The following is a 27674-nucleotide window of genomic DNA, read 5'->3' as shown; positions in this document are numbered from 1 at the left end:
GATTCTTGATGATTCTTTGAATAATCTTTATTCATAGCTGTGTTTTTGGGCAGGAAGCTAAGGCAGCTCCACACTTGAGTCGTCATGGTAGCTCCCATCTATTCTCCGGACAGAGTCAGAAGGAGGATTCATCAGAGACAATAACTTTTCACCTGTTTTCTGAGCTCAATTTTTTGAATCCTGAAGACGTTGTCTGTTTTTGACACTTTTCTTGTCCAAAAGTTGTTGTCTCAGGTTGTTTACAGATGCACCACTGATGTTTGCAGTGGGGGCAGCCTGATTGGGTAGAAGATGATTCTGCAGTTTGCTGGATACTGTTGGACATCCTGAAACCTTCTTCACCTTGAAGCTCTTGATGATCCAGTTGAACTGTTCTTTCAGCTATAGGTTTAGGTTGCATTCACACCAACCCTGTTTAGTTCATTTTAATCAAACTCCAGTTTGTCCATCCATCCATCCATCCATCCATCCATTTTCTGTTCACCCTTGTCCCTAACGGGGTCGGGAGGGTTGCTGGTGCCTATCTCCAGCTACGTTCCGGGCGAGAGGCGGAGTACACCCTGGACAGGTCGCCAGTCTGTCTCAAGGCAACACAGAGACATACATGACAAACAACCATGCACACACACACTCACACCTAGGGAGAATTTAGAGAGACCAATTAACCTGACAGTAATGTTTTTGGACTGTGGGAGGAGGGGGTTAGCACGCCCCACGTTTGGAGGCCTTAGTCCTCGACGCGGACGTTGCTGGTTCGACTCCTGGTCCCAGTGACCTTTGCCGCATGTCCTCCCCCCTCCTCGCCCTCTTTCCTGTCTGCCTACTGTCACAAAAAAATACGAGCCACTAGCGCCGCAAAAACTCTTCGGATAAACTCCAGTTTGTTTGCCTAGAAAGTCCAGTTCATTTGGAGAGGTGTGAATGCACAATCAAAGTCTGACACGGACCGAATAAAAAAACCTAGGTCTGAGTTCGGTTGAAGTGAACTCTGGTGCAGTTTGACTGCATGTGTGGATGCCAAGCAGACCGGAAGCTGCTGCAAAAGCAGGAAGTTTACTACATTCTGGGTAACTGCAAACAAAACAAATGCATGAGTCTAGAATTGGCTCATAGTCTTTTACCAAAGTCAAAAGAGATATCCTCCAACCGCTAAAATCTAATAACGTTTTCTTTAGATTATTTTAGATGTCCTCTACTAAAAAAAAAATCCAAAAATAGACACATTTTCTGCAAATAATTTGCATTTACTTTGTGCAGAAAAATCCATAAATTCATGGAATCCACTGTATGCAAGTCTGTCCCTATTTTATAATGACCAGCAATTCAGACATGACTGATTTCTGCTGGACTGATGATGTCACTCCACTGACATAAAATTAGCAAAGCCATTTGCTTTGCTAATGGATAAACAGTGAAAATATACATTTTTTGTCATAAAGTAAACTTTTCAGGTTTATAAAACTCTTTCTAATGAATTAGCCTGCCATCTGGTCAGTCTGCACAGCTGTAAGCGCAAAAATATTAGCTTCAAAGTTTGTAAAAACATCATTCGTCACTATAAAACTGTAAATATTGACTGTTCAGATGCCAATGAAAGGCAAGTGAAAGAAAATGGTTCTAAAGGTTTCTGATCATTATGTTTGTTCAGAGTTTTTCATCTCCACAGACTCAAAGATGCCTGACTCTTTTGGTATTCAACCAAGTAAGTTGAATAGCTATTTTTCTCATGACATTTCCTACCGGCATCAATTAGTACCCAAATAGAGGACTATGGGAAGCCAGGTCAACTCAAAACTTGTCTTTTCATGTCTTCAATGTGTTTCTCACATAGACTCTTTGTAGCAAATGTTGGTCATTTCACTACTTTGCCAAAACAACAAGGGTATGAAATGACAGTTCTGCATCTAACTTTGCTGATATGAAATGTAGCATTCTGCTACTGGAAGTTTCGAACTGACTATGCATCAATTCATACTGCCTACAGAGTCTATGGAAAGCAAGGAGGACCAAAAACCTTTGACTTTTCATGTCTTAGACATCATTTGCATGCCTTTTTATTCAATTTGATAAGAATGCATATATTACACTTGAACAACAGCTCAAAGATGCATGAAAAGTTGTTTTTATATACCATACAGAACATTTTAGTACGTTTGGTGGCAATTTCACCATTTTGTACCTGACAAATTGTGATTTATGTGACATTCTACTTTCTACTCATATTTTACTGCAAGAAAATTTGGTTAAATAAATACAACTTAGCAGGAAGAAGCCACTAAGAGCTATTTTGGTTGTATCTGGGGAGAAAATAATAGGGTACAAGGCATAAACTATAGGTGAAAATATTCTATTTATTTCCAAAATATACCAATAACAATATGAATTTACTTAGGCACAAAATGGAAGTAAGAAGGAACAAAATGGTAATGCTTGGGTACGAAATGGGGCTATGACTAACTGATTTGACCCAGAACGACCACAAACGTTCAAAACGTTTTGAGTTATCTAAAATGCGTGCGAGTTATACCTGCTGTTTCCTACTATTTCCAAACAAGGCACCTTCTCGTTTACAGCTTTTGAACACTCACCATCTTTATTCATTGTGAAATCGTACAATCATTGCATTTTTGCCATCTCTGCATAAAATAGTATTCATTTCCTGGAGGCTTTTGCCCAAACAAACAGTTGGAGGAAGTGTTTACAGAGAAAGTTACGGGGTTCCCATTTCCTATTTCAAAGGAAAGTTATTATTAGACACCAAAAACACATTTGTATTTGTTGAACTCGAAAAGTTATGGACTGGAGAGGTCTTGACAGTGTTGTACTTTCTACTGTCTACCATGCTGCCGACCACATCCTCTTAAATGAGATTGACTTTAAAAAAAAAAAGCTTCCTACTGCCGGCAATTTTTTAGATAATGTATCACGTTGAACTGAGACCACAGACACAAAGAAAACCTCTGTTGCGAAGGCTCACAGGAAGACACACATGAAGCCACAACTGAAAACATCAACGCCTTCAGGGTTCGTATCACGCTTCATGATTTCTGGTTACTCACATTTCTGCTCTCTGGCTGTGAAAGCTTTCAATATCAGGGCAAGAAAACACTTAAAAGCATTAGATAACGACTGCAGATGTTTGATGGTTAAGCACAATCCTCAAGTATTTTAGTTTTGGTTAAAAAAAAGGGGTCCATTTTTGTATAAAGTATAAGTACAGTCATGTTAGAAATGGGAATATGTAATAAAGATCTTGTATAAGAATCAGTTGGGTTTGTATCCTGATGGGATAAGTCCAGGGTGAAACTGTTTTACCTTACATTTATAGGGTGCAACTATAATTGAACAAACAATGGAAAGAAGAATGTAGATAAAGCCTATGGTTATTTACAAAATCAACCATAGGACTCAAAAATATGCAAACATTTTCCTCAAAGACCAGGGGTCAACAACTTTCAATCTAAAAAGCAAGTTTGGTCATTGTTACAGCTAAATATAATTTCCTAAATAACCATATAATAAAGAAAAGGTTATGCATTTTTGTCTGCTGTAGGAAACTTAAGATTAGAAATATATTGGGTCTTAAAATAAACTGCTACAAAAATGGAGTTAGCACATTTTCTTACATTGTTTCTTTTTCTAATTTTTATTTTAGTAATTTTTACATTTGATTTTATTTTTGTTAATTTATTTTTATTTTATGAAAACAGCTCTCTTGTAAATGAGGTCTTGAATCTCAATGAGACAACTTGCTTAAATAAAGGACAAATAATTATTAAAAAAAATGTAAATGTAAAAAAATATATATAAAATCCCCCCTAAAAAAATGTGATACGGTCCCACTAAAAACTATCCAAACTGTGAAAACTCAACTTTCTACACCTTAAAACGCCACAGCGAGCTTCAACTTGAGCAGTGGAGGAAACTAAACAGTTTGTTGGTGCCAAACACTCACCATGTCAAAAAAAATGAGCATTACCTTTTAAATCTGGCATAGTTTCTTCTCTCAATGTAAAGTTTATACAGCAAAATGATGTTTACTTTTTCCCACATTGTCTACTGCGCCTATATGACTTTGAGTTTCCTGTCAAATCTTCCTAAAGTGCAGAAGAGTGTGCAAACATAAACGGTCTGTCTTCTGGTTGAGTTCTGAATGAGTTTCTTTTTTTACTTTGCAGTAAAATCAAAACTTTACTACTATTTCCATCCATATGAAGTTATAGCTATTAAAGAAAAACACAAAACAAAACAGTGCAACATAAATTAGGGCAGAGAGCATTTATTTTTTTCTTTTTTAATGGATTTTTTGGAACTAGTAGTCTCCATACGCAGCAGATCAGACAGGACATTGGTAGAGACATTTTCCAAATATGTTCCCATTTTTCAGACTTGAGGAACACAATTTGTAAAAAACTATTGTATATACGAAATAAAAACTACATCATTCAGATAAAGTGTGATGTACCTTGTAACATACAGTGGAGCCCTGCCTATTTGTGGTTCACTATTTGCCAATATTTTTAATGAGATACATCTCCAAATTATTTGCAGAAAGTCTGCCTATTCTATTTGGGACACTATTGACTGAACCTCCAAGAAAGGAGATATGGGAGACTGTTGATGTTAGCTTCTGCGCTAGTGCTTAGCTTAGTTTCTACTGTGCATATTAATTACTATAGGTAGTCTTCAAATAGGTAGTTTTTAGCAATTTTATAGAGTTGCAGGTAATTGTATATTCGTAGATGAGCTACTAACCAGCTAAACCATCAACCTAGACATTTACCAACTTACCATTAGCTGCTAGGTTGTTATTGGCAGCTCTTGTATTTTCTCTCAAAACAGAACATCTTCAAAGAACCTCCTTTGTGTAGATTTAGGGTCCAAACTAAAGCTATTTGCAACACTTGTTGCTGTTTGATAGTTTCTGCTTTTTGTTTTTGATGGACAATCAGAAAATACATTTTATTTTCATTGGGTGATCACTGTGTATAGTCTTACATGGTTAACTAACTAAATGCTGTACCATGGTAACCTGTTCAAACTAACATTTCATTACATCTGCAAGTTGCTACTTTTTTCAAGCACAGAGAAAAACAAAACTTGTTAGGGGAAAATTAGACCCAAAATGTCAGTATTTTCTATTCCTTTATGATCATAGATGTCCATCTTGATTGCCAGTACAATCTCTTTGGTTATCTTTAACACTGTGGGACAAGAAGACAATATATCGGCATCAACATCAGCATCAGTCATTTCCTAACTTACCAGTATTGTTCTGATAAGTCAATCTGGGTTGATATTAACAATCAATGTTTATTTCAATCATGTTGCCGTTTGTGTAGGAAAATATATGTAATATTGGTAAATAACTGACATAATGGCAATATATCGAACATTGATACCGGCTCAAAATTTCTTATCTGTGTGTCGCATTAAGGTATGGAATTTCTACAAATAATATATTTTAGGTCACACCACTATGACTGTGATGTTAAACAAGTGTTCTGCTACCCCGTGGTAGTAAAAAAGGACAAATCTATTAAACTAGACTCATTTCAGTTTATTTATACAGTGCCATTTGACAGCAAATATCATATTAAATAACCTTGACCTTAATAAATCAAATTCCAATTGAAGGAATCTATTATTATGAGTGTTAGAAGAGTTTGAAATGAAGTGTGTCTTTATGTTTTCAATGCCTTCTCTGCATGAAAACAAGAAGTCTGTTATTCACCCATTTATTAGAGTGTGGCAGCAAGGAAACATCACAAAAGCATGAAAGGCAGTGACTGCATGAGTTAACTTAAACCTGCAGAGTTTGGGTTTTGCAAACCATTCCTTTCGTAATTGTTTAGCCATATCCACCCTGTAGTTAATAATATTGATATAATACTGACCAACCAGACAACTACACCTCTAATTATTATTTTTGAAACTTATGTGAAACTTAGTGTTTGTGGCTGATCTCAGTCTTCATGCCAAGCTGGCTTTGCCCCCCGTTTGTCTTCACATCGTCACTTGAGCACACAACAGGCATTATTCATCAATCAGCTTATCTGTGACTGATATTATCTTCTGTTTCCTGGACACAGGCACCAAACATCTTGTTTGCAGTGTATCTATGACAATAATTGATTTTCTTAAGCACAGCAGCTGCTTTGTAGTATTTGAATACCCAAATCCTGGAGCTTTGCGTTGATTTCTCTCCACATCAGAGAAGTGCTGAAATAAACACATTGAAGTTGCTGCTGCAAAACAACTTTATGCTATCAATACATACTTTGCACACAAGGTTCTGGACCATGACTTTTTGGTCCAAAGTAAGTGTGAACAGGAAGAAAGATTTGTAAACGACAGTAGAAAAGAAGACATGTACTATGAATAAGTATTTGTTTTACTATTATCTAATAATATCATCTTATGGTCAATGGAAATGCAGCTAATGAAATCAGTGAGCTAACTTCTAGTAGAAACAGGAAAACTGTAAAACTCACTCCAGAAAGTGAAACAATTTTCTGTTATTTTTGTGGGTTGTGGTTAGAATTGGAGGTATAAGTAGACTGAAGGGACAATAATGTGGGAAAACATCTTCATGTGAAGTCTTGAACCCTGCAGACATGAATCTACTACCCTTGTATGGATGGCAGTTTGGGTTTTTAGTTTCATCAAAATGTTTCATCAATTTTAACGTCAGAGGGTCATCGTAAGCTGTAGAAAAAAGAACGGCACTTCAAATGAAAGTTGTACTCCCCCAAGCTTCTTATGTTCCTTCCATCAGGTTGAAAATATGTTGAGATTTATAGATCTACTGTGTACATTTTACAACTTAATTGTAATATTTCTCTATGAGAACAGGGTTGATATGTAATACTGTTAACAAAACAACTGTGAACATGGATGATTATTGTCTTTCTATCCCTTAAGAAAAGTTGTAATTTTAGTTGAAAATAAGACAGAGAAAGAATGAAACTAGAAGAGCCTTAAAATGTAAAATCCTGGCTGCTTCCTTTTAATCTCACCAAAACAAAATGAGCCTGCAGAGACTTGAAACCCTCTCAAAACTGAAGTAGCACAGCGAGCGTCGTGTCAGCTCACGTCCCGCTTCTTGCTTTGTGGTGAGTGAACTTGCACCAGAAACGCTGTTAAACGAGTCACAGGCAGAACATCAACGCAGAAAGGACAGGAACTTCCTCTGTCTTCTCTGGTTCCCACCGTGTTTCAGGCCATTCATCGCCTGGAGGGCTACCACAGTTCAAACCTCGTCACAAGCTAAGATGCACCAGAAGCCTGAAAGTAACAACTGATCTTGTGACCTAAAAGCTATCAACCAAAAGATAAAAAAACACCTTTTTCTGTCAAGCTAACATTTATTAAAGATTGAATTTTTTTTTTTTTAAAGCTACAAATTCATATCTTTATCACAGTGTTGTGCTTTGGAAATTAAATTTAATGCCTGAGCTACAAGGATGCTTCACTTTAACTTAAATATTAGTGCTTGGTGGGAAGCTTAGAAGTGAAAGTGTGCTTTTTGTCTCCATTTTCATCATTTTCATTGTGTTCAGTGAAAAAATAACCATTTTTATGTTTTGTTTATTTTTTCTTCTTAGGAGGTGGCGGCAACAGAAAAGGAAAAAGCAAGAAATGGAAGCAGATGCTGCAGTTCCCCCACATAAGTTTATGCGAGGAGTTGCGACAGACCACAGGTAAAGCGGGCCTGGTCTTCCCTGTCTGCATCTTACCCTGCAGGGCTCTTCATCTCTGTCCTCTTTATGTGCCAGTTGAGTCGAATGCCTCTAAAACCAACTTGAAAATGGTTGACCTGAAAATGACCTTTTATCAGATCCAAGACAGGCTTACTGTACCAAAACATCCAACAGTCAGTCAAAACAGTCAGTGAAGTCTCAGTAGACAGAATTGCTTGCCAACACAATAGAAAGCAATACCAGGTTGTGGTGTTCCACATTGTTCTTGTTGACTGTTGGTTGCTTTGGTTACTGCCAGATAACTCAATTTCTCCACACATAATGCCACAACATGGGACTCCTAGTAGTGGTTCTAGATTCTCCAAATTCTATGTAATTACATCCAAATTCCTTCTGGATAAAAAAACTTTTGTGTTAATCTACGTTCACAGAGCAACCAAATGTGATCAATCAGATTTTTTGCCCATATTCAACCTATATCTGACTTTTTCATGGCAGTCTGAACAGATATTCAGATATTTTCATCCTCACAAAAAACAGATTTATGACTCATCCACATGTGGTGTTAAATAGGACAACTCAAAAATATGCATTATTGTCCTTCCGCTTTACAGTCATTGACTTCCCTGTGTTGGTCAGTCACACAAAATCTCAGTAAATTAGGTTAAACTTTGTGGTTGCAATGTGACAAAATAGGAGCAACATTCTTGAGGTGTTACTACTTTACAGGCAGCTCTGCTTTATGAGTCTGTCAGGGATAAACTCAAATCAAGCTTGAAAGCAGTGCAGTCTTAGAGGAACTGAGTCATCAATTATCAAAGCCAAACTTTGACAGACAGAAATTAGGATTTTAGCTTCGACATAGAGGTTTCAGCTAAAAACTGGTCCTCAACAAGCTGCTTCTGCGCCAACTTTTGCCCCATTCAGTGTCTATCTGCATAACGACACTGAATTCATACGTTAAGACAAGAAAAACGTCTTTAAAAGATACCACAGAGGAAACTGTGGGCAGAGCAGAAAGAGGAAGCAGACTGGTGCCTTTGCAAAGTTGCTTTCTTTATAACATACAAAAAAGCCAGTTACTGCATGTAACCGGCTAACCATCTTAGCTATTCAGGATAGCTGCTTTTTACAGTCCAGCTAATGGCTTTTAAACTAACTGCTACCCAGGGTCCAACCAGCGACTCCTAAAACTAAAGGCTTCACTGAAGCTAACAGCTACTCTGTCTCAAGCTAATAGCTCCTCAAGTTAACAAGAGCCTTTTCGTTACTCACCATCTCGATCACACACCATGAGTTGACATCAAGCAGCAGTGTAGCAGAAGAAAGAAATAGCGCGACAAAATGTAGGCATTTGTTGATTTTGAGTGAAATTCTGCAATGTGGAATACCGAAAAACAGGAGGAACAGTCTTGGCCACTCAAACACATGTCCAGTTGGTACTTCAGCTTCTCAAATTGCATTTTCTTTAAAATATTTTAGTTATGATCTACAAAAACATGTTGAGATATCTTAGTTTTCCGAAAATAATTTGGAATCACAGTGAGTGGTCGTGGGTCCTCTGTTAAAGTCTGGAGTAAATCACACTAAGCACTGAAATTCTTCCACCTGCTGACAGAAGATTGTATTAACATGCAAGATAAGGTATATCTTGGAGCATTGTAGTTAGCCTAATCTTCAAACAATAACACATTTTGTCACAGTAGTTTGTGATATTGATCAAAATATTTACTTCTTAAAATAAATGTGTTTTAGCCACAAACAACTATCCAAACTAATTTTATTCTTATATTCCAGTGCAGAAACATGTATGGGACCATTTCTTTTTTTTGGTAGCTTGAAGGAACTGCATATAGTCATACCACTAGATATTTCTACAGCAAACACTCATTCCAAATAACTATTGTTCCTCTGAGCCTCTGAATGTGGTAGCAGTAGTCTATTACATGTAGTAGTAACTAGAGCAGCAGTGAAAAGTTCAGAATGAGGTTTTTGCTAAGTGGTGAATGATAGAACCAAATAACATTGATCCAAAAATAATTTAGCTTTATCCAGGATGAAGCCCCATGAAAACTGGGAGTGAGGAAAATAAAAAACAGAAAAAATATTCTGTGTTTTCTGTGTTCCAAAGCTGAAAAGCCTCACTTGGTTTGTGTTTGAATTTATGTCTTATATGGTAAGTCAGTGGCACCAGAAGCTGGTTTTACCCCTGCTCTCTGGAATTTGGTTTTTATGTTCAGGAGGTTTGTTGTTGGTAAAACAAAGAGAGGATTGAGTTTCTTCTGAGGAAGCTGTTGGTTTGAGCTCCTTGGGCTGTTTTTTGAAGAAACAAACATCATCAGGGTCACTTGTTTCTCTATTTCTGTCTCCAGTTCACATTTATTTAAACAGTTCCAGTGATAAACTTGTATACCACATACTGATGGCCTTGTTCCTCTGTTTTTATTTTTAACCTCGTTCTGAAGAGATTTATTGCTTTAATTATGCTTGAACTGTGTTAGCTGTAAAAATGAGGTGGAAACAGAGTCTTTACAATCATTTTCATTTAGATTATTTAGTCAGTGTTCACAAAATTATTAACCAGCATTTTTAGATTTACTTCTACCTTGTTAGATTATGCTCTTGTTCATTGAGGTTTATCTCTAACATGTTAATCCAAACAGTATGTATGGGAATATTTGCCCCATGTTGGGTTGTTACCTCTCCTAAAGAACATGTGATGTTAGTATGGTGTGAACCGTGACACCCATCACAGGAGAGTTCCAATTCATTTGCTTTTCCTAGCTTTGGGGTTTAATTTGGTTTGCTGTATGTATCCATACATAGCAACAGAGCAAACACACAGGCCTTATTGTTGGGAGGAAGAAGAGGCAGGAAGGCAAGGCAGATTATGACCTGTGATAAAACTGGTTTGCCTCGAGGAGTACTGTGGCGACAGATAGACAATAGTTCAATTAAATCTGGGAGAAAAGATTATTTTCTGTACTGTACTTGTTCAACTTCTACACTAATAAAGAACTTCAATAAAGGTCTGTAACCAAAAAGCAGGAGCTTTTGTTACATATTAGATACCCTTACATACAGTAAACAGGGTCTTAGCTTCATTCTGACATGAACATAGTCAAAATCACTGAGAAACTGTCAAGTTTTTAAAAAAAAAATTCTATTTAGTTGAGGAAAACAAAATATTAATTAAAAAAAAAAAAAAAAAAGCTGAAAAGATCTATTTGCAGCTTTTCCTCCAGAAGGTTTATATTAATATGCTGCAAGCTCTAATTTGAATGAGTTAACTTGAACTCGTTCCCACACAGGCAGGAAGTTGTAGCTGTGAAAGAAAGAAAAAACCCGAAAGATAAACGGATTTTCGAATGACTTGTCTCAGAGATAGAAACCAATCTTTCATACGAAAAGGTTGTGCATAAGTCAATTACCAGAAGCTGTTAATATTTTAAATGCAACAAGAACCAGATAGATTTGCAGAAAGATGACTTCTTTGTTAATCAGAAACAACTTGTCCTTTTCCGCCATCATCTTGCAACCACAGATTAAAACATATCGGCCTAAAAGCAATAGCCTACTTCTGTTTGTTGTACAATGATATCTTGTTCCTGGTGTGCCACAGATTTTCTTCCTTTGTTAAGAAACATCCTGTGGCTCAGACTTTAAACTAAGTTTAAACTGGGAACTTCAGCCACATTTCTAAAAAAATAAAAACAGGACTGTAACTTTATGAAAACAGATCTTTAGTTGTTTCAGAATGTAATTTGGTTATCTTGTGTCAAAACATGGGGTTGATTTTGTTTATAGTGACAGAAAATGAGAGAAAGCCAGATTTTGCTCTGAGATTCAAAACCTGTGCAGGAAATTCACTGCACGTGTGAAACTACCAAGGAGGAAATATTGAGCCTGTTTCATAAGATCCAGTTTCTTCTGATTTACTAAGTCAGACGTGCATGAAGACAATAAAACAAATAATAATTCTACTACTGAAACTAAGAGAGAGAGTGTTATGAAAAATGTTAAAGGGTAAGTTCGATCAAAGATTTGCCAGTCTCGCTACTTCCTGAGGGCCTTCCTGAGTTATAGCTAACGGTAACCTGAGGGGAAAAGTTATGGGCAAAAACCAAACAAAGAAAAACTCTTTTGACTTAAAATAACCAAAGGGTAAAGTAACACAAACAACCATAGCAGCTAAAACCTTGCAGGTTGCAGGTTTTAAAGCTCCAGGACTGCCACAAATCACCATCATGACTTATAACATGGACTATTGATATACATTTTTATTTCAATCTGGAGAGACTCAGACGGAGAAAAGAAGACAATTAGAAGAGTTTATTGACAAACAGGATTTAAAGTCTTTGGCGCTCGGGCCCCGGCTGTGGATAACGGTTATCGCAGCGTTAGCGATAGGCTTCAGATGAGCATTCCCGATGCTGTTAGGAACGTCATCCCCCAGGGCCCGGCACTGGTGGTGGAGGTTGAAGAAGGGAGCGGGCCTCAGGACCGGGCGAATGGAGGAGAAGGGGTGGTGGTGGGTTGAGCTCAGCTGGAGAGCGAAGGACACCATGAATGAAGGTCCTTATCAGCTGGGACTTGGTCGATGATTGGACGTGACGTGGCTTGGTCCGGCGTTGATAGGTCGACGATTGTGGGCAGGTCGCTTCAATTAACGGGTCCCGGTGGGGATAAAAGAGTCTTCCAGTTTGAATTTGCGCCTAGGCTTCATTACTTAGATGTGTTTTGTTTTTCTGAAATTGTTGACCAAATGTTGAGGTAAGAGAGTTCCACCTCTTCAGTCTGCAGCAGTTAGCAGAGTTCAGTCACTGGCTGATTCTGTCTACACTATTTCAAAACAAACATGGCAGATAAAACATCTGACAATAAATTGAGCTGGGCTATACAAGATTTTTCTAACCATGTTTATATTTTTACTTATATAAATTTCATTATTTAGTCAAAACCAAACTTTATGTGAATTTACCTTTTTCAGTCTGAAATTTCTGTTAAATTGTCAAATGTTTTTATTAAAGAAGCAAAACAAAACAATGGAAAAGGAAACAGTAGTAGGTTATTATTTACCCTTTATTTTAGAAATGATGAGAGTTTAGACCAAGAAAAGAAAATCTGGTATTGTGGATTTTCTTGGCCAGTCATTTATTTATTCATTCATTCACAAATCACATCAAGTGGAGCACTTTAACTCAATTTGCATGTGATAAGCTTGGCGTTTTGTTATTGCCTAATGAAAATTAAACATCCTAAACCCCTTGAAAAGTCTGTCCTGTCCTGAAGCGTTTACACAGTCATTTACAACAAATTTGGACAAATGCATTCTTGTAAAAGTGGAATCTTTCTCCTTGGTGCATTTGAGTCTCTTTTGGGTGCAAATTGAAATGAAATTGGTTGAGATTTCATGCAGAAGTCTTGTGACATTTGCCCTTAGTAGCTTTCTCTTTCTTCTCAAGTTGAAAATTGTATTTTGTCTTGAAGGAAAGAATGGAACTTTATTTGCTTTTGGGAGTTAGAACTAAGTGGATGTCAATGATGGCTGTGAATCATAGTTTGACTGTTAATGGTTCCTAATTATCTCAAACAATAACATTATTAACATAAATGTACATGGATAGCACTTTATTAATCAAAATTAACTTTAAAAACCCCCACAATTATTCCACAGTTAGACATCAATCACAAAAGACCAAACTCACTAAATCTACTAATCCTAGACCAGATGATAGGCTGAGAATCACCTGATTTGTTGAGGGCAATCATTTTAGCATGACAGCATGAACGATAACTCTACATGCAGAACAGTGCTACCAGTTTAACAAGACTCAAAATGACATCAGTTGAGGACTAAGTTTCAGAATACTAATATTAACACTAGCGAGTCTGACTAATGTATAGTACAACCTCTGAGCACTCTGCCTACCTCGACTAGGCAGAGTGATAAAATTGAGTACAGTGCTTCAGCATTTTTAAATATAGTAATTACAACCATGAGGACATTAGCTTAAACATGCAAACATTAGCATCAGCCTGCCTGGTCAGCAAGCAAACCTCTGTAAACTAAAGTGACACAATTTTAAGATAGTGATTTGGTGATTTTAACAAGACTAAAAGAAACAGAAAATGGAAAATAATCTATTTTTTAGTCATGAACATTAACTCCAAAATTCAAACATTAGGTTCAGGTTGCTCAGTCGGCTAGTTTGACCAACCTTGAATATAAACTATATATGCTCTGCATTTTTAATGAAGAGAATGGCAAAATGTTAATGTAGTGCGTATGCATTTTACTGCTCTGCTTTACTGCAAAATTTAAGAAGGCTCAAAATCCATCCCATTATAATCTGTGGACATTAGCCTTAGCATACCAACATAAACATTAGCTTACTTGGTCAGCAGGTTTGACCTATCTATACACCCAACTTCTGTACACAGCCGTTGTACACTACTTCCATTTTAACCAACTTCCCTATGACAGATTTTACTGTTTGACTGGAACCATTTCTAGTGAACTGGACAGTTTAGTGGATTAAAACAAAGTACAGTTCAATTTTCAAACACCACTACAAAAAATCCTGACCTGCTGTGTATTGTATTAGGTTCTCTTCTTAAACCGCATTTAAACATGTTGGACTGTCTTGGGCGATATTGCTGTGTGTGTGTTGTTCTGAGGACCAATGAGAACACAGCCTGTTGAATGTGATGTGTAGCCATCCGGAGACATGGAGGGGAATCCAAAATACAGAACACAAAACAACTGCCATGGTGCACCAGAAACTCTGATGGACGTTGGAAATTTTTTGCTGAATATTTATCACAAACCATCACCATTGCTACTTTTGTTTAGTCTGAACTCGTGTTTGGTCTCTAGGGGTTTTGAGACATTTCCTGTGTAACAGCTGAAAGTTTGTGAGTGAAACTGGATTGTGTGTATTGTGTTGCAATTGTGTGGCTTGACACCACACACCATAAGATCCAGCCTGTTATAGCAAAGATTTCTTATCATCTCTCACATTTTGAAAATTGGCTGACTGGTGTGAACCAGGGATTAGTTAATTAATTAAATAAGTAAATTTCCCTTAATTTCAAAGTTTTAACTTTTTAATGAGAAAACTCAAACATGAACATTGTGTCGGTGTTTTCAGGTCATTTGATCATTGAGGTGAATAAAATAAAATCTACTCCACCCCTAAGAGCTGTTAGATTCAGTCCTTTGGTCCATTTGAGCTGCAGAAAGCTTTTATGTGCCCAGCAGATTTTCTAATTGATTTACATAAGAGAGGAACTGCAAAAGCCTTGATCTGATTTCAAACAACTGGCATCATATCATTCACCGTGGAGACCATGAGGCCCTCAGAGCCAACAGGTGCTGGGCAGCAGCCTCTTTGTTTGAATTCTGTGTTGGTTCTTCCAATTCTGGAGCTTCTTTTTGTGAACATCACACCTCCACTGATCTTTTGAGAAACCACCAACAGATAGATTCCAGAACCAATGAATGTCATATTTCATGCATGAGGACTTAATGTGGGACCAACTGAGCAGCTTTATGATGTATACCGAAGCTAATTATCAGGAAGAAAACCATAGTTTATGGAATTATCTAGAGTGAAGTGGACTATTAACTAGAAATGTTAGAGTTGCACAGATTTTCTGATTAACCATCCATGTATTCAGCAGTTTTTGGCTTTCTGTTTAATTTCCCTGGTTCTTCTCAGACTGTCATTTTCTCTAGCCTTTGCTCCCTTTCTAGTTGACCTTTCAGCTCACTCTGCAACAGGACGTAGGCGGAAGGAATGATCGATAATTAGAGTAAGGAGAGGAGAACAAAGAGGATGAAGACAACTAGAGCAGAAAACAGTTAGCAGAGAGAGAGAAAACAAGACTTTATATGGATAAACACAAGTTATAAGATCATTGAGGGGAAATGACTCAGTAGATGCTTCAGGAAAGAAATGAAAGTGATGCTGCAGCTGAGTTTTGTTTAATGACTGCATCAGGGAGAGATGGAGAAAGGATGTTGCAGACGCCTAACATTTACCCACCGTCAAGCCTTTTCATTGGCATCTAAGGTTATTTTATTGTCATCGACAAGAAAGTTAAATTGGTCCAGTTTGAATCCAGCATAATTCAATAAAAAACAAGAATTACAAATTCTGAACTGCTTCCATAAAGTTTAACATGATAAAAAAATTCAAACAACAGTTTCAAAATCATTTCTCAACAAGTATGTCTTTAAAGGTTTAATGAACTTTAATTATTGAAGTTTGGAATGAGCATGTTTGAAGGTTTTATAGAAACTGGGATGGATTTTTTATAAGAATGAAGAAGACCTAGTAAACATGCTGAGTGGCTGATTGCTATAGCGATTTTCAGGTGTGGGCAACATTTCACATTATCAAACTAAATAAAAATATTTTTTTTAAAAAGGACACATAAGCAAGTATTGGACATACTTTACATTCAGACATTTCTGTTTTAATTAGTGCAATTTGATGTAATCTATTTTCAGTTTTTCATTAGCTGCAAGCAGAAGATCATTATAAGTAACAGAAAAAAGTAGTATCAGTCTGTGTGTATTTAATCACATAATGTTTCACTTAGTGTGTGGATGTATTTAATAAAACTGACATTCTTAATTTATTCGTAACTTAATTCACTACGAGTAGCTGAAATTTTACAAGAACTAAAATCTCGGGCAGCAAATCTTGGGATAGGATGACGTAAAATATTTCTTGGAGTTTAACTTTAGATTGTGTGGCATCACACTTTAAGATGTAAATGTAAGATATAAAAATTGCAAAAACTGAAACTTTCAATTGTGTGAAAAACTGTTAAATGTATCAAAATGCCAGTTCAGAAGTCCAGCCTTCTGGGGCCTTTTTAAACACTCTTCTGAGCTCAGATGAGCAGCAGTGGTGACGCTTGTTTCTGTACTTGTCTTACAAATAAAAAGAAGACACAAAATTAAAAACTTGTTATCAAGAAGGATTTGACTAGATTCATCTAAACCTATTCTCAAAACTGAGTCTATGACCAAAGAAGAGCCAAAGGTTCTAAATGACTAGATATGAAACAGGTGTGGTGATTAACTCATTATGTTCAGACGCGAGAAATCAAAACCAACAAAAACAACTCATGGAACAGATGTGATACATGAGAACTGCATAAAATGAAACCAACACAACAAATAACACGAACAAAAACTGAAGAAATCTCATCTCTGGTCCAGAAATGCAACGTTATGAAAAACAGAACACCAAAGAACTCATGTACTCAATCCATAACAGCGAGACTAATTACGTAAATCTTTTCCTTTATAATGTTCATAATGGGGCTTCACTTTAAGATTGCATTTGAGATTATTGATTCCCCATTGATTTGTAAATTATAGATGGATTTTAAAGACCCTGTATTCAGGTGCATGTGTTTTGTTTAAAAGATGAAATAAACCCGACAGAATTGAGTGTTTTCTTTATTTTATTATATGGAAAAAGTATTGCAGTGGGGTTTTCTCCCTATTGTTGGGTTTTCCTTAGAGCTGTGAGATATGGATTGCAGAGATATGTTTAAGCTGCTTTGTGGGAAGGGATGGTCCTCACTGAAGCATTTATTTGTGAGTAAAATATATTTTGCTGCTTTGCATCTGTTTGCATCTCAAATGCAAATCTTTTTCTCCTTGATGTTTAGTTAAACACACATGAACCCAAACAACCTGACTTCCAACAACAAAAATAAAGTTCCTATGAAACGATGTGTGAGAATATAGGTGAATCATTGTGTCTGCCTTAGAGTTAGTTGCAGTTCTTCCTTCATTTTCAAATGTTTTGCCCCTTGCTTGTCCTCTAAATTTAAAAAGACCTGACAAGACTTATCAGATCCTTTTTAGATATTTTGTGAAGTAGTGGCAAAGTACAAAACCTAGTGGAACCCCATAACAAGCTCCAAAGACCTGAAACAAAACTTCTAGTTTAGATTTGTGGTATGATGGAGTGGTGATATAGCTAAGCAATTTAGTATTCCAGATTATATGTTTACTTTATTAATAAGTGTTGTTGAGTATCATATGTGCATTAGGAAAAAAAAAAGATCTTATTGCTGCACGTCCACATATCTAGTGGATCATTATTATGATTTCCAAAGGCATGAACAATAACTCTACATTTAGAACAGCTGTACCAGTTTTGGTTCATCTAAAAGACCCAGAACACTGGCTCTAAAGGACGGGAATCGGAAACCAGGGGTTTAGAAAAATAAACAGAAATCTATGAGACAAAATGGATTCCAGGTACTCCAGTGACTAAAAGACGGTCAATATTTGTTGTAATTTATCTGGTGATTAGCTTTGTTTATTTTATGGATTAGCTTAGATGAGTATCATCTACATAGTGCATTCCACATAGGTAAATAATAAGAGCAGAACATGCTGGTCCAAACACAAAATTCTGAGGAATTTCATTCATTTGAAATCTAGAAAGACTTAAAAAATCTGGACTTTATCAGAAAAACACAATTGAAACCCAATAAAGGATAGTATTTTAGTTCATGAGGGGGGATATTATCATTCATCGACAGGAGTTACTGTTGTCAATAAGATTTTCAGTGTGCTTAGCTGTCGACATCCAGTTTGTGTTTAAGTTGCAAGACAGTCAACCTTTCTGGGTTGAAACAGGAAATAATAACTAGTTCACCTTTGCAGCACATCAACCAACATGCTGTTTTGAGGGTGTTGGAGCACAAGAAAATGTTTTTTCCAAATTAAAAAAAATAGCAAAACAAATGGAAAAACTGATCATTGGTTTTGTAAAACCAGTTGATTGGTTTTACAAAATTGACATATGGTATTTTGGGAGCATTAAGTTCCTTAACAGAGGTTCACATGCTTGTCATCTGACACCCAAATGGGCAAAATAAAATTAGCATAATCCAAACCACCAACCTTGCAATATGTAAAGTTATCAGCATTGTGGTGAAACGGGACTCAGATAGGATCTGCTGTATAACAGATGTGATATATTTGCATAGATCTGTGATAATGTTTGCATGCACCTTCACTTTTACATACAGGAACATTGACTGCTTATTAAGTTTAATAAATGATGGCTTATCGGGTGATTTCGAAAAAAAAACATAAGAGGAAAAAGGAAGACTCAAATGAATGTCATGGAAACTTTTTATAATTTTTTTGTTTTTAGGCTTCAGTGTGGATTTGTGTAGAGAAGGAAATGGGAAAACATATCAGACACGGAAAAAATGAATGGACAAATGGGCTAACATATGGGTTAAACTAAGATATGATATTCACATCTCTGTTTGACTACATTTGAAACTCAGAATCTAAAAATAGCCCTAACTCAAAGTAATTTCCTGTTCTAACCAATATCTGGTATTTTTGGATTAAAGAAACACAGCATCCTACATGTCTAGGCCGAAAACTTTTACTTCTTATGTCACACAGCAGTCTAGTTTGTCCATAAGTCATAGAAAAACATGTCTGAAATCTACTAGAACTGGACAGAAGACTTAAAATCAGTCAAGGTATACCAAAAAATAAAAATAAAATAAAAATCTAAAGAAACTTCAGAAAGCCAAGAGAACTGTTGATCAACACCTTGAGAGACAGTCCAGTTGAGAAAACATGGTTTGAATAGAAACCTTTACAGAGTCACACACAAAGTGAGCCAGAATCACCATTTTGCTGACTAAATATGTTTATGTTTTAAAATGTGTTGGGGTTTGAGTCAATGAACTGATATCCCTCGTTGTGACAGGCTCACCAACAACCAGTTCATACCACCTGCTACTACTATCAACCATAAAGAAATTTCTAGAAAATCATGAAACGTAAAGTTTCTCTTTGAGAGTGTCAACAATGCGTTCCATTTATTTTTGTATTGATTATGTTGGATTTTTGCTACAGCAAGAAATCCCAGCCATCTAATGTTTTTAACAAGATATTGGTGAAAAACTCTGATGTTTAGTGTGTATGATGTGTCCCGAGTTGTTTGTAACCTTCATCCCTTTGGCGTTTGTGCAGAGAAAGACTACAGCAGCTTGTGTGAGCGGCAGCCCATCGGACGGTTACTGTTCAGACAGTTCTGCGATACCCGACCGGAGCTGAGACGCTGTGTCAAGTTCCTGGATGCTGTGGTGAGACATTTGTATGATTGGTTTGTACAGTATTTGTCCTGTTCCGTAGAAGATTCACCCTTTAAGGTTTAACTGGTATTTCAGCTGAGGTCAAGTCGGCTTTACTTCTATCACTGATCTAAAAACAACTACAGTTAACCAAAGCCCATTACATGATAAAAGATCAACACACTAGCTAAATACAAACACTGATGTCATACTCAACTGGAAGCTAAATAAAATGTATTTGATTTTAGCAGATATTTTAATTAGTCTGCTGTTTGATTAGCTCTGCTTTCCAAAGGCAGGAAGTTCCAGAGCTAGGAGCCACCACAGAAAAGACTCAGTTACCTTTCGGGATTAGTTTGGATCTGTGGGTCTCAAAGGCTGTGTTCATACAGCAGGTGAATGCAACCCAAATCTGACTTTTTTTTTTTTTTTTTTGCCTATATGTGACCGATATGATACTTTTTTTACCGTAGTCTGAACAGCCCAATTCCAATCTTTTCACCCCCCAAAATATCAGATTTGAGCCACTCCCATATATGGTATTGAATGGATGTTTTTTGATTGTTTTCAATGCATTTGGAGTCAGATCGGTTTTGAAATCCTCTGTTCCTGTTACTGAATTTAAAAAGACGAGGAAATGAGTGTCCTGGTGTCCAGCTTGTGTTCCTTTGGTCCAAATTAATAAAATAATCTTTTCCTGAGAAAAGATGTCATACTCAACTGGAAGCTAAATAAAATGTATTTCATTTAAAATGTACTAACAATGTGATGCCGAACATCACATTGTTAGACATGTTATTACATTTTATGGTATTTTTATATTTTGCTGACTATGGCTTTTATGTACAGGGTTACTGAACCAATGAGTGGCATAGAGAGGTATCACTGCATGAATAGATGGCACATATGTCATTGTAATCCATAAAGACAAGTAGAACCCAGCATCAGAAATGTGACTCTGAGAAAATGTGCTTGTTTTATACTTTATTAAAGGACATATAACAGTATGCAGCTGAAAATAAAACCTGGTTCTCATGTTTGCCTTGATGCAGGAAGCTTTAATTATCCTGAAATGCCTGAATGAAGCACTCAAAGCTTGCTGAGAGCCTCAGGAAGTGGAGTTTAATGTGTGTTTAATGAAATACAGGAACTCTTCACTTCTTGGAGCAAACAGTGTCTGTGAGTCAGCGTTCCATACCTCCCATGTTGCAGAAACAAACTATGCATTTAGTTTTCCCTCTAATTCCCAACTCTAACTCGGACGGACTTTGACGTCTTTGCTTTGATGGTTTTTGTTCTGGTTCTCATGGAAAAGTATTGTTTTCACAGCTACTTTGGGGTTTTGTTGACGTCACAGAAAAATGAGAGGAAGCTAGGCTTTTTTCAGAACTGTGGTCCAATCTGACAACATGCAACGGCTAATGAAGACCTTATCAGTCCCCCTTTCAGCCGGCTCCATTCTGACTCACTGACTTGTCCAAATGGCATTGTAGCTTTCCAGCGGGCAATTATTTCTACCCATCCAACCGCTTCTAGGCTCTTCTCTAGGAGAACGGCGAGATGGAGAGGCAGAGTCGGATCTGAACAGGCTCTGCTGTCACTTAGCATGCATTTACTAGCACTCCCAGTGAGAGGAAGCACTTTGGATGTTTCCATTCAGGCTCATCTTACTTCAGGTTGACAGAGGAGATACCATCCTTTCATGTGTGGAGGAGGAAAATCAAAAGTTTGTGGCGATGACATTCACAGCACAGTAGGAATTTTATCCTAAATATTTGGAAACCAATCAAGATGAACAAAACTGACAGTATGGTTGCGTTAATCCAGGAATGATGCAAATTTGGGTCATCCAATACAGGTGCTTCATGCACATGGAGACTTTTTGTTTGTAATTGGGGTAAAATTACCGGCATAATTTTCTCACAATGGAGCATGTTAGATACAACACAAACTATGAGGCTTTTTATAACCAAGCTTTTATAATAAGTGGAACCTAGGACTGGACAATAAATCCATAATAATATATATCGCAATAGACATGTAATTAATATCAATAGATATGACCAATAGAATATTCAACAATTTCTCTGAGCTCCTATTCAGGACTTTACTGCATTCTGGGGGATGTAGGCAGAGGAAAGGCTGTATCAGCTCAACCTTTCACGGACTGCTAAACAAGCGTGGTGTCCTGAACTAACTCACCCACTCTTTTGGTTACCTAGTAACTCACTCTTTCAACTTACTCAACCTGTTGAGTAATTTGCTCTGCAGCAGTTTCAGGTTAACTGTGTCTCATAACTGCTTAAAAATAAAAAAAACAACAGTGTGGAGAGAAAACTTTGGCTAAAACAGGAGAGGTAACGTCATCAGCTTGGTGTTATTTCAGCTATTTAAAACTAAAACTAATTCATACTTATCAATATCAACTGACATGAAAAGCTTATATCTGGATCAGTTTTTCAGCCATAACGTCCAGCACCAGTAGAAACCCTTTTATCCAATAAAGACCAAATCAGTGTTTAATCCAATAAACGTGGCTAAAATATGACAAAATCCTGTAAGTACATTTGTTCAATCGAGCTTAAAAGAATTTAAAAACTTGACGTTTTTCTTTCAATACAGCAAATGTACAAAACCTGTTTTAAGTTTTAGACCTACAATGAATAGCATCCCCTTCCTACAAAAACCTACTTTATTTGCGTGATTATTTATTTTTTATGTTTATTTTTTTGATCTCTGTCTTTTGACATAATGATTTTGGTCCATGTGACAAAATGTTTGGATGCCAATTCTCCATAAATATGACGGGTTGATTTCTTGGAGATGTTTTCATAAAAGTAAGTAGTTCTTTAGGTGGATCAAAATATTACTGTCGTCATTCCAGAAATGTAAATTGTGCAAAGTGAAATTATGAAAAATTTAAGATTTAAAGATGAAAAGTGCTGCCTGAAAATGTGTCACCCAACAACTTCCACTGGGCTCGGATTTTATCGGGTTGATTTTTATTAATTAATTATGTAGATTTTACGCATAACATTTTTTAATGCAATTATTTACTTTTTTTCTTCTTTTAAACAAATAAATGTTCTGGACATAACCTTTGCATTTGCGTGTTTCCAAATGTAACCTTATGCCAAAGTTGCATGCAAGGAGGACTGGGCTAATTTTCAGTTTGCTTGTGACTGAACCACAATTACACAAACCACATGAACATAATCGGACATCCTGAGCTCTGCAGACCGCATTTAGTGCTGTAATTCTGTGTTTTTGAGCAAATGTTTCCTTAAAAACTCATTTAATCCTGCAAAAATGTCAATCCTTGAAGCTCTAATGCTCATCTTTTATTCCAGCACCACTAAATGCCAAACTCATTGCAAACGTTTTCAGGCGGAGTACGAGGTGACTCCAGACGAGAAGAGGAAGGAGTGCGGACAGGAACTCATCGACAAATACTTCAACCCAAAGGTATGCCCTTCAGCTTTTGATTCTTTAAATCAAAATTTAACATTTGTAACAGTATAAAAAAATCTGCATTCCAACCAACATTCAATATTTGATTTTAGGTGCATCTAAAAACTGTAAATCAATAAACTTTAGTAGATATGATAATCTTACTCAACTTGATTGCATGTATTTTGCTGTTAATTGCCTGAAATTCAGTGATGTTTTTTGGGGGGGAGATTTTTGGACATGAAATTAATGATTCTTTTAAACAGATTTTTGCACAGATTGTTGGAAAATAATTTTGACTGTTTTTTCACTAGTTAAAGTGTCATGCCACTCATTTATACTTGGCTTTTAACTTTTTTAAACCAAAACTAAATGAATAATTCTTAATATCTGCATAATTTATCAATTAAATAAATTTTAATATTCAGAAATAGTTTTTATTGACAAATGCTAACTTTTAACATGTATAATATTGTTATTAATTATATTGTTTTATTTAGGCTGAGCAAATAACAGATATTCTGTTCTTCAATAATTTTAATTGTATTAATTAATATTCAAATGGACAAATTCAGGAAACTCTAACAATATAAATGAAAAAGTCTATTATTAGCTCAAAATAATTATTAAATAAGATGACTTTAGAAACAGTAAGCTTAAGTGAAAAGGTAATGTGATTTATAAATAGTATTACTAATTATTGGTGTTTAGTTTATATAACTTAGCACCATTCTTCTGACAGAGCTACAGATTAAATGTTTGTCCCAATTTCCTTTTATTGCCTAAAAGCAGAAACAAAATCTGAAATGTGTTGAAGTAAAAATAACTAAACAATCACATCCTCTTTTTTTCTGCCACCACAAACAACTCTAGTATAACAACAGAATTATGGTTATGAATAAAAAAGTAATCTAAATAGCATATCTGTTGTCATAAACAGAGTGACATTCCTCTGCTGACTATGATTTGTTTCTGTTTTTGTATTTTCAGACGAGTCTGAACTTGCAGATGTTTTCAGTCTCAATGAGAATCTCCTGCAGCTGGTTCACAGCAATTTTTTGTTGTAAATCTCACTTGTTTGTATTTTTCTGCAGTCAGGGAGCCATGTTTCTGAGGTGGAGGCAGCCATGATGACTCAGTGTACAGAGAGGCTGCAGCAGGAAGCCTGCAAAGAGCTTTTCAAGGACTGCACCAAGTAAGGTCACAGTGAATGTAAAAGCAACTGGGAGTTATTTATGTATTCGCAAAAATGTGGCAATTATTTCCTAGAAAAATAATCATGTCTGAAGATATTTTCTGCATCCACTTTCATTACAAAACAAAATCATTTGGTTTGTGAAATATTAGAAATATTTAAAATTCATCTGGAAAATGTATCTGAGAAACCCTAAAACCATTACTGACATCTGATCAGACTGTTTGCTAGCTTGTTAAACAGAACACTACATACGGGCAGAAGGTTTTGCTTTCAGATTAATTACTGTAGCTTTTGGTGTCCCCCAGAGATATGTCCTTGGACTGTTGCCTTTCCCTACATATTATTATTTTTTATGAACATTTGTGGGAATGAGGGAACACAACCACCAGTGAATAGTTCCATCCATCCATTATCATACATCCTTGTCCCTAGTGAGGTCAGGAGGGGTGCTGGTGCTCAGCTCCGGCGGCCAATGACAAGAGGTGGGCTACACCCTGGACAGATTGCCGGGCGGGGCAAGGAGAGCAGATCTGTTCAAATTGTCAACGTTGCTCCAATTTACACGACACTTCATACTTTTACCCACATTTGGCCAGTGGCAGGTCAAACCCAGGGTTCACCCCTGTATACAGCCAATCAGAGTAAAGGAAAATAAATGTCACTCCTTCATTGACTTCTTTGCAAACACCAGCCAGTAGCATATTGAATAGCATTGTGCCTTAATATTTACGCTTTTTAACTTGGATTTAATATTTAAATGCACTCTATGAAAGACATATCTGCAAATAATCTGCAATTATTTCTCACAAAACATCCATGAAGAGTTGAGTCTGTGAATTGGCGGGGGTCCACTGTGCATAAAACATAGTTTCTTAAACTTAGAGGGAGAAAACGAAATCTTACATACAGTGTGAGGTCATCAAACTGATTTTAACAAATAGATTAACAGGTTTTTCTAAAATTATTTTTATTCATTAAGAGAAAAAACGTGGTTAACAACCTTGACTTTCAATAAAGTTTTAGTCAACTATGGTTCAACACTGTTGAGCTGCATGTGATGCTAAAAGCTCTTGTGTTTAAGAGAAGCCGTTAACCAAACTTAACAAAGTCTTTAATATGCAGGAAAAAACAAGAATGGAAAGGGAGAAGAACAATAGAAAAGAATAAACTTCTTCCATTTGGGTGTAACAGTTAAAAATTCATGGCTTGGGCTCTGAGCGTCGTGTCACCGAAACATCATCTTCTGACAGATTCCTGAAGCAGTCTGACAACCGAGCCAGATCAGTTAAAGAGTAAACATGGAAATGTGCAGTTGGATGGGAAAGTGATGCTGGCTTTCAGTGCATGAAGACTCTAACTTTAAGTCATAAATAGTTCTTGCTTTTGAGAATTAGACATAATTTACTATTAGACTAATTTACAATGATTTATCACTGATCTCTGGCCTGCTCCAGTATTTAATGAGCAAAATGTACAAATATCTTCTAAATACTTTTGAAAACATTTGTTTGAGAGGTTCAACTCCAACAGTATTTGCTCATGAGTGATGTCAGAGGAAATCATTTGTTTATGCAAAGGCTGCTGTGAGCTATGTCAATACAGACTCAAAGAACTTTTTGAAAATAATTTTCTAAATCTTTTGAAACATTTTTTCTGTATCTAAAACCTGAAAACACGAACAACAGTTTTAGAGACTTGAATACTAACTTTATGTCAATATTCAGGAAAAGCTCAGGATATCACTTTTTCCTGATTGTTTATTGGAATAATGACAAAACTGTAATTTGACTTGAAAATCAGTGTGTAGCAAGCAGTTTGACCTTTAAGGACAAAAACATTTGAATAAAGATAAATGCACATGGATTTTAAATAGTCTTTAACAAAAAGTTAAACTTTGACCTGTGGATACGTCTGAAATCCTTCTTATGGCAGAAGTATTCACAGATTAAACGATACAGCAATGTTCAAATGAAAACCTGTTATAAAATTTTGAAAATTGATCCTAATTCCTTAAAAAATACAACAGAGAAAAATAATATTCAGTTTAACTTCAAACAGAGCTGTCACAATACCAAGTTTTCTGGATGATAAATTGTCCCCAAAATTATTGCTATAAATGATAATATTGTTTTGAGATGTTTTTCATGTAATATTTTGATAATGGCACAATAATGCAAATTTACCCTCTCAAAGATGAATAAACTTTAATTTTGTAAAGAACGCTTAATACTGGAACTGGAAGATATTTAAATATCCATAATAAAACACACCAACCAAAAACAACAAAAAAGTAAATAAAAACCACACATGACTGAAACCATAAATATGGATTATAAAGTATCTGTAAATAAAATTGCCCTTAAAAAAAAATATTTGTCAGAATGGAAATGATCAAACTCTTTTTATCTCATTATGTGATTAATTGTTTATTGCAACAGGCTTAACTTCAAACTTATCTTCTTATTTCTTTTACATCAACACACAGCCTTGTAGAAATCAATTTAGAGCATTTATATCAGCAACCAGATAAACAGCCACCATCCACAAAGACCAAAATAAATAAACTTCCTGTTTCTAAAGATTCACCCAGACTCCTTTCACTGTGTGTGTGGTCTATAAATTTCATTACATCTGGGAATCCCATGACTCCAAATGCCAAGTGAGAATCACATTTTTTCATTACAACTCAGGCCATCAATTACTCATGCTGAATGAAGCTGTCTCACATGAAATGTATTTACAGTGTTCATAATTTGATCTCAGTTCCTGGAATTACATCTTGGTTAGATGGTTATAATGTCTTTCTGCTGTAAAAAAAAAAAGTCCAACGTTGAACCAGGATCAGCTGGAATGCAGAGGACTGGGAAAAGTTAAAGTTAAGGGATTAGCAGAGAATGAAAAATGGTTGGTTACAAGTTGATGACTGATCGAAGGAAGGTATGATAATTTACTGAAACCAGTAGAGACACAAAAGTAAAAAAAAATTATTTGCAACGGGGTTTTGTATACAATTTTTAAAAAATTTAATAAATAAATTTGAGAATTTTACAAAAGCCACAAAGTGTATGGAATGTTTTTCAATAAAGGAAACTATAAACATTTTACTAAAAAATTCTAAATGTAGATTATGTTGCATTTCTAATAATGAAAACTACAGTAAATTATGTCTGCTTGCTTTC

General features: G+C 36.0%; 1 protein-coding gene across 1 annotated transcript in view; it reads left to right on the top strand.

The window, feature by feature from the left end:
- grk6 (G protein-coupled receptor kinase 6) overlaps positions 1–27674 on the top strand; it is a 52396-nt gene that overhangs the window by 4855 nt on the left and 19867 nt on the right. The window contains exons 2-5 of the mRNA XM_032576779.1: positions 7608–7703; positions 19747–19859; positions 23235–23312; positions 24392–24492. Coding sequence (XP_032432670.1) covers positions 7608–7703; positions 19747–19859; positions 23235–23312; positions 24392–24492 — 388 coding nt within the window. The remainder of the gene's footprint in view (positions 1–7607; positions 7704–19746; positions 19860–23234; positions 23313–24391; positions 24493–27674) is intronic.

Source organism: Xiphophorus hellerii, chromosome 11, assembly GCF_003331165.1.
Source record: "Xiphophorus hellerii strain 12219 chromosome 11, Xiphophorus_hellerii-4.1, whole genome shotgun sequence".
NCBI classification, from domain to species: domain Eukaryota; kingdom Metazoa; phylum Chordata; class Actinopteri; order Cyprinodontiformes; family Poeciliidae; genus Xiphophorus; species Xiphophorus hellerii.
This window is presented reverse-complemented; position numbering and strand designations above follow the sequence as displayed.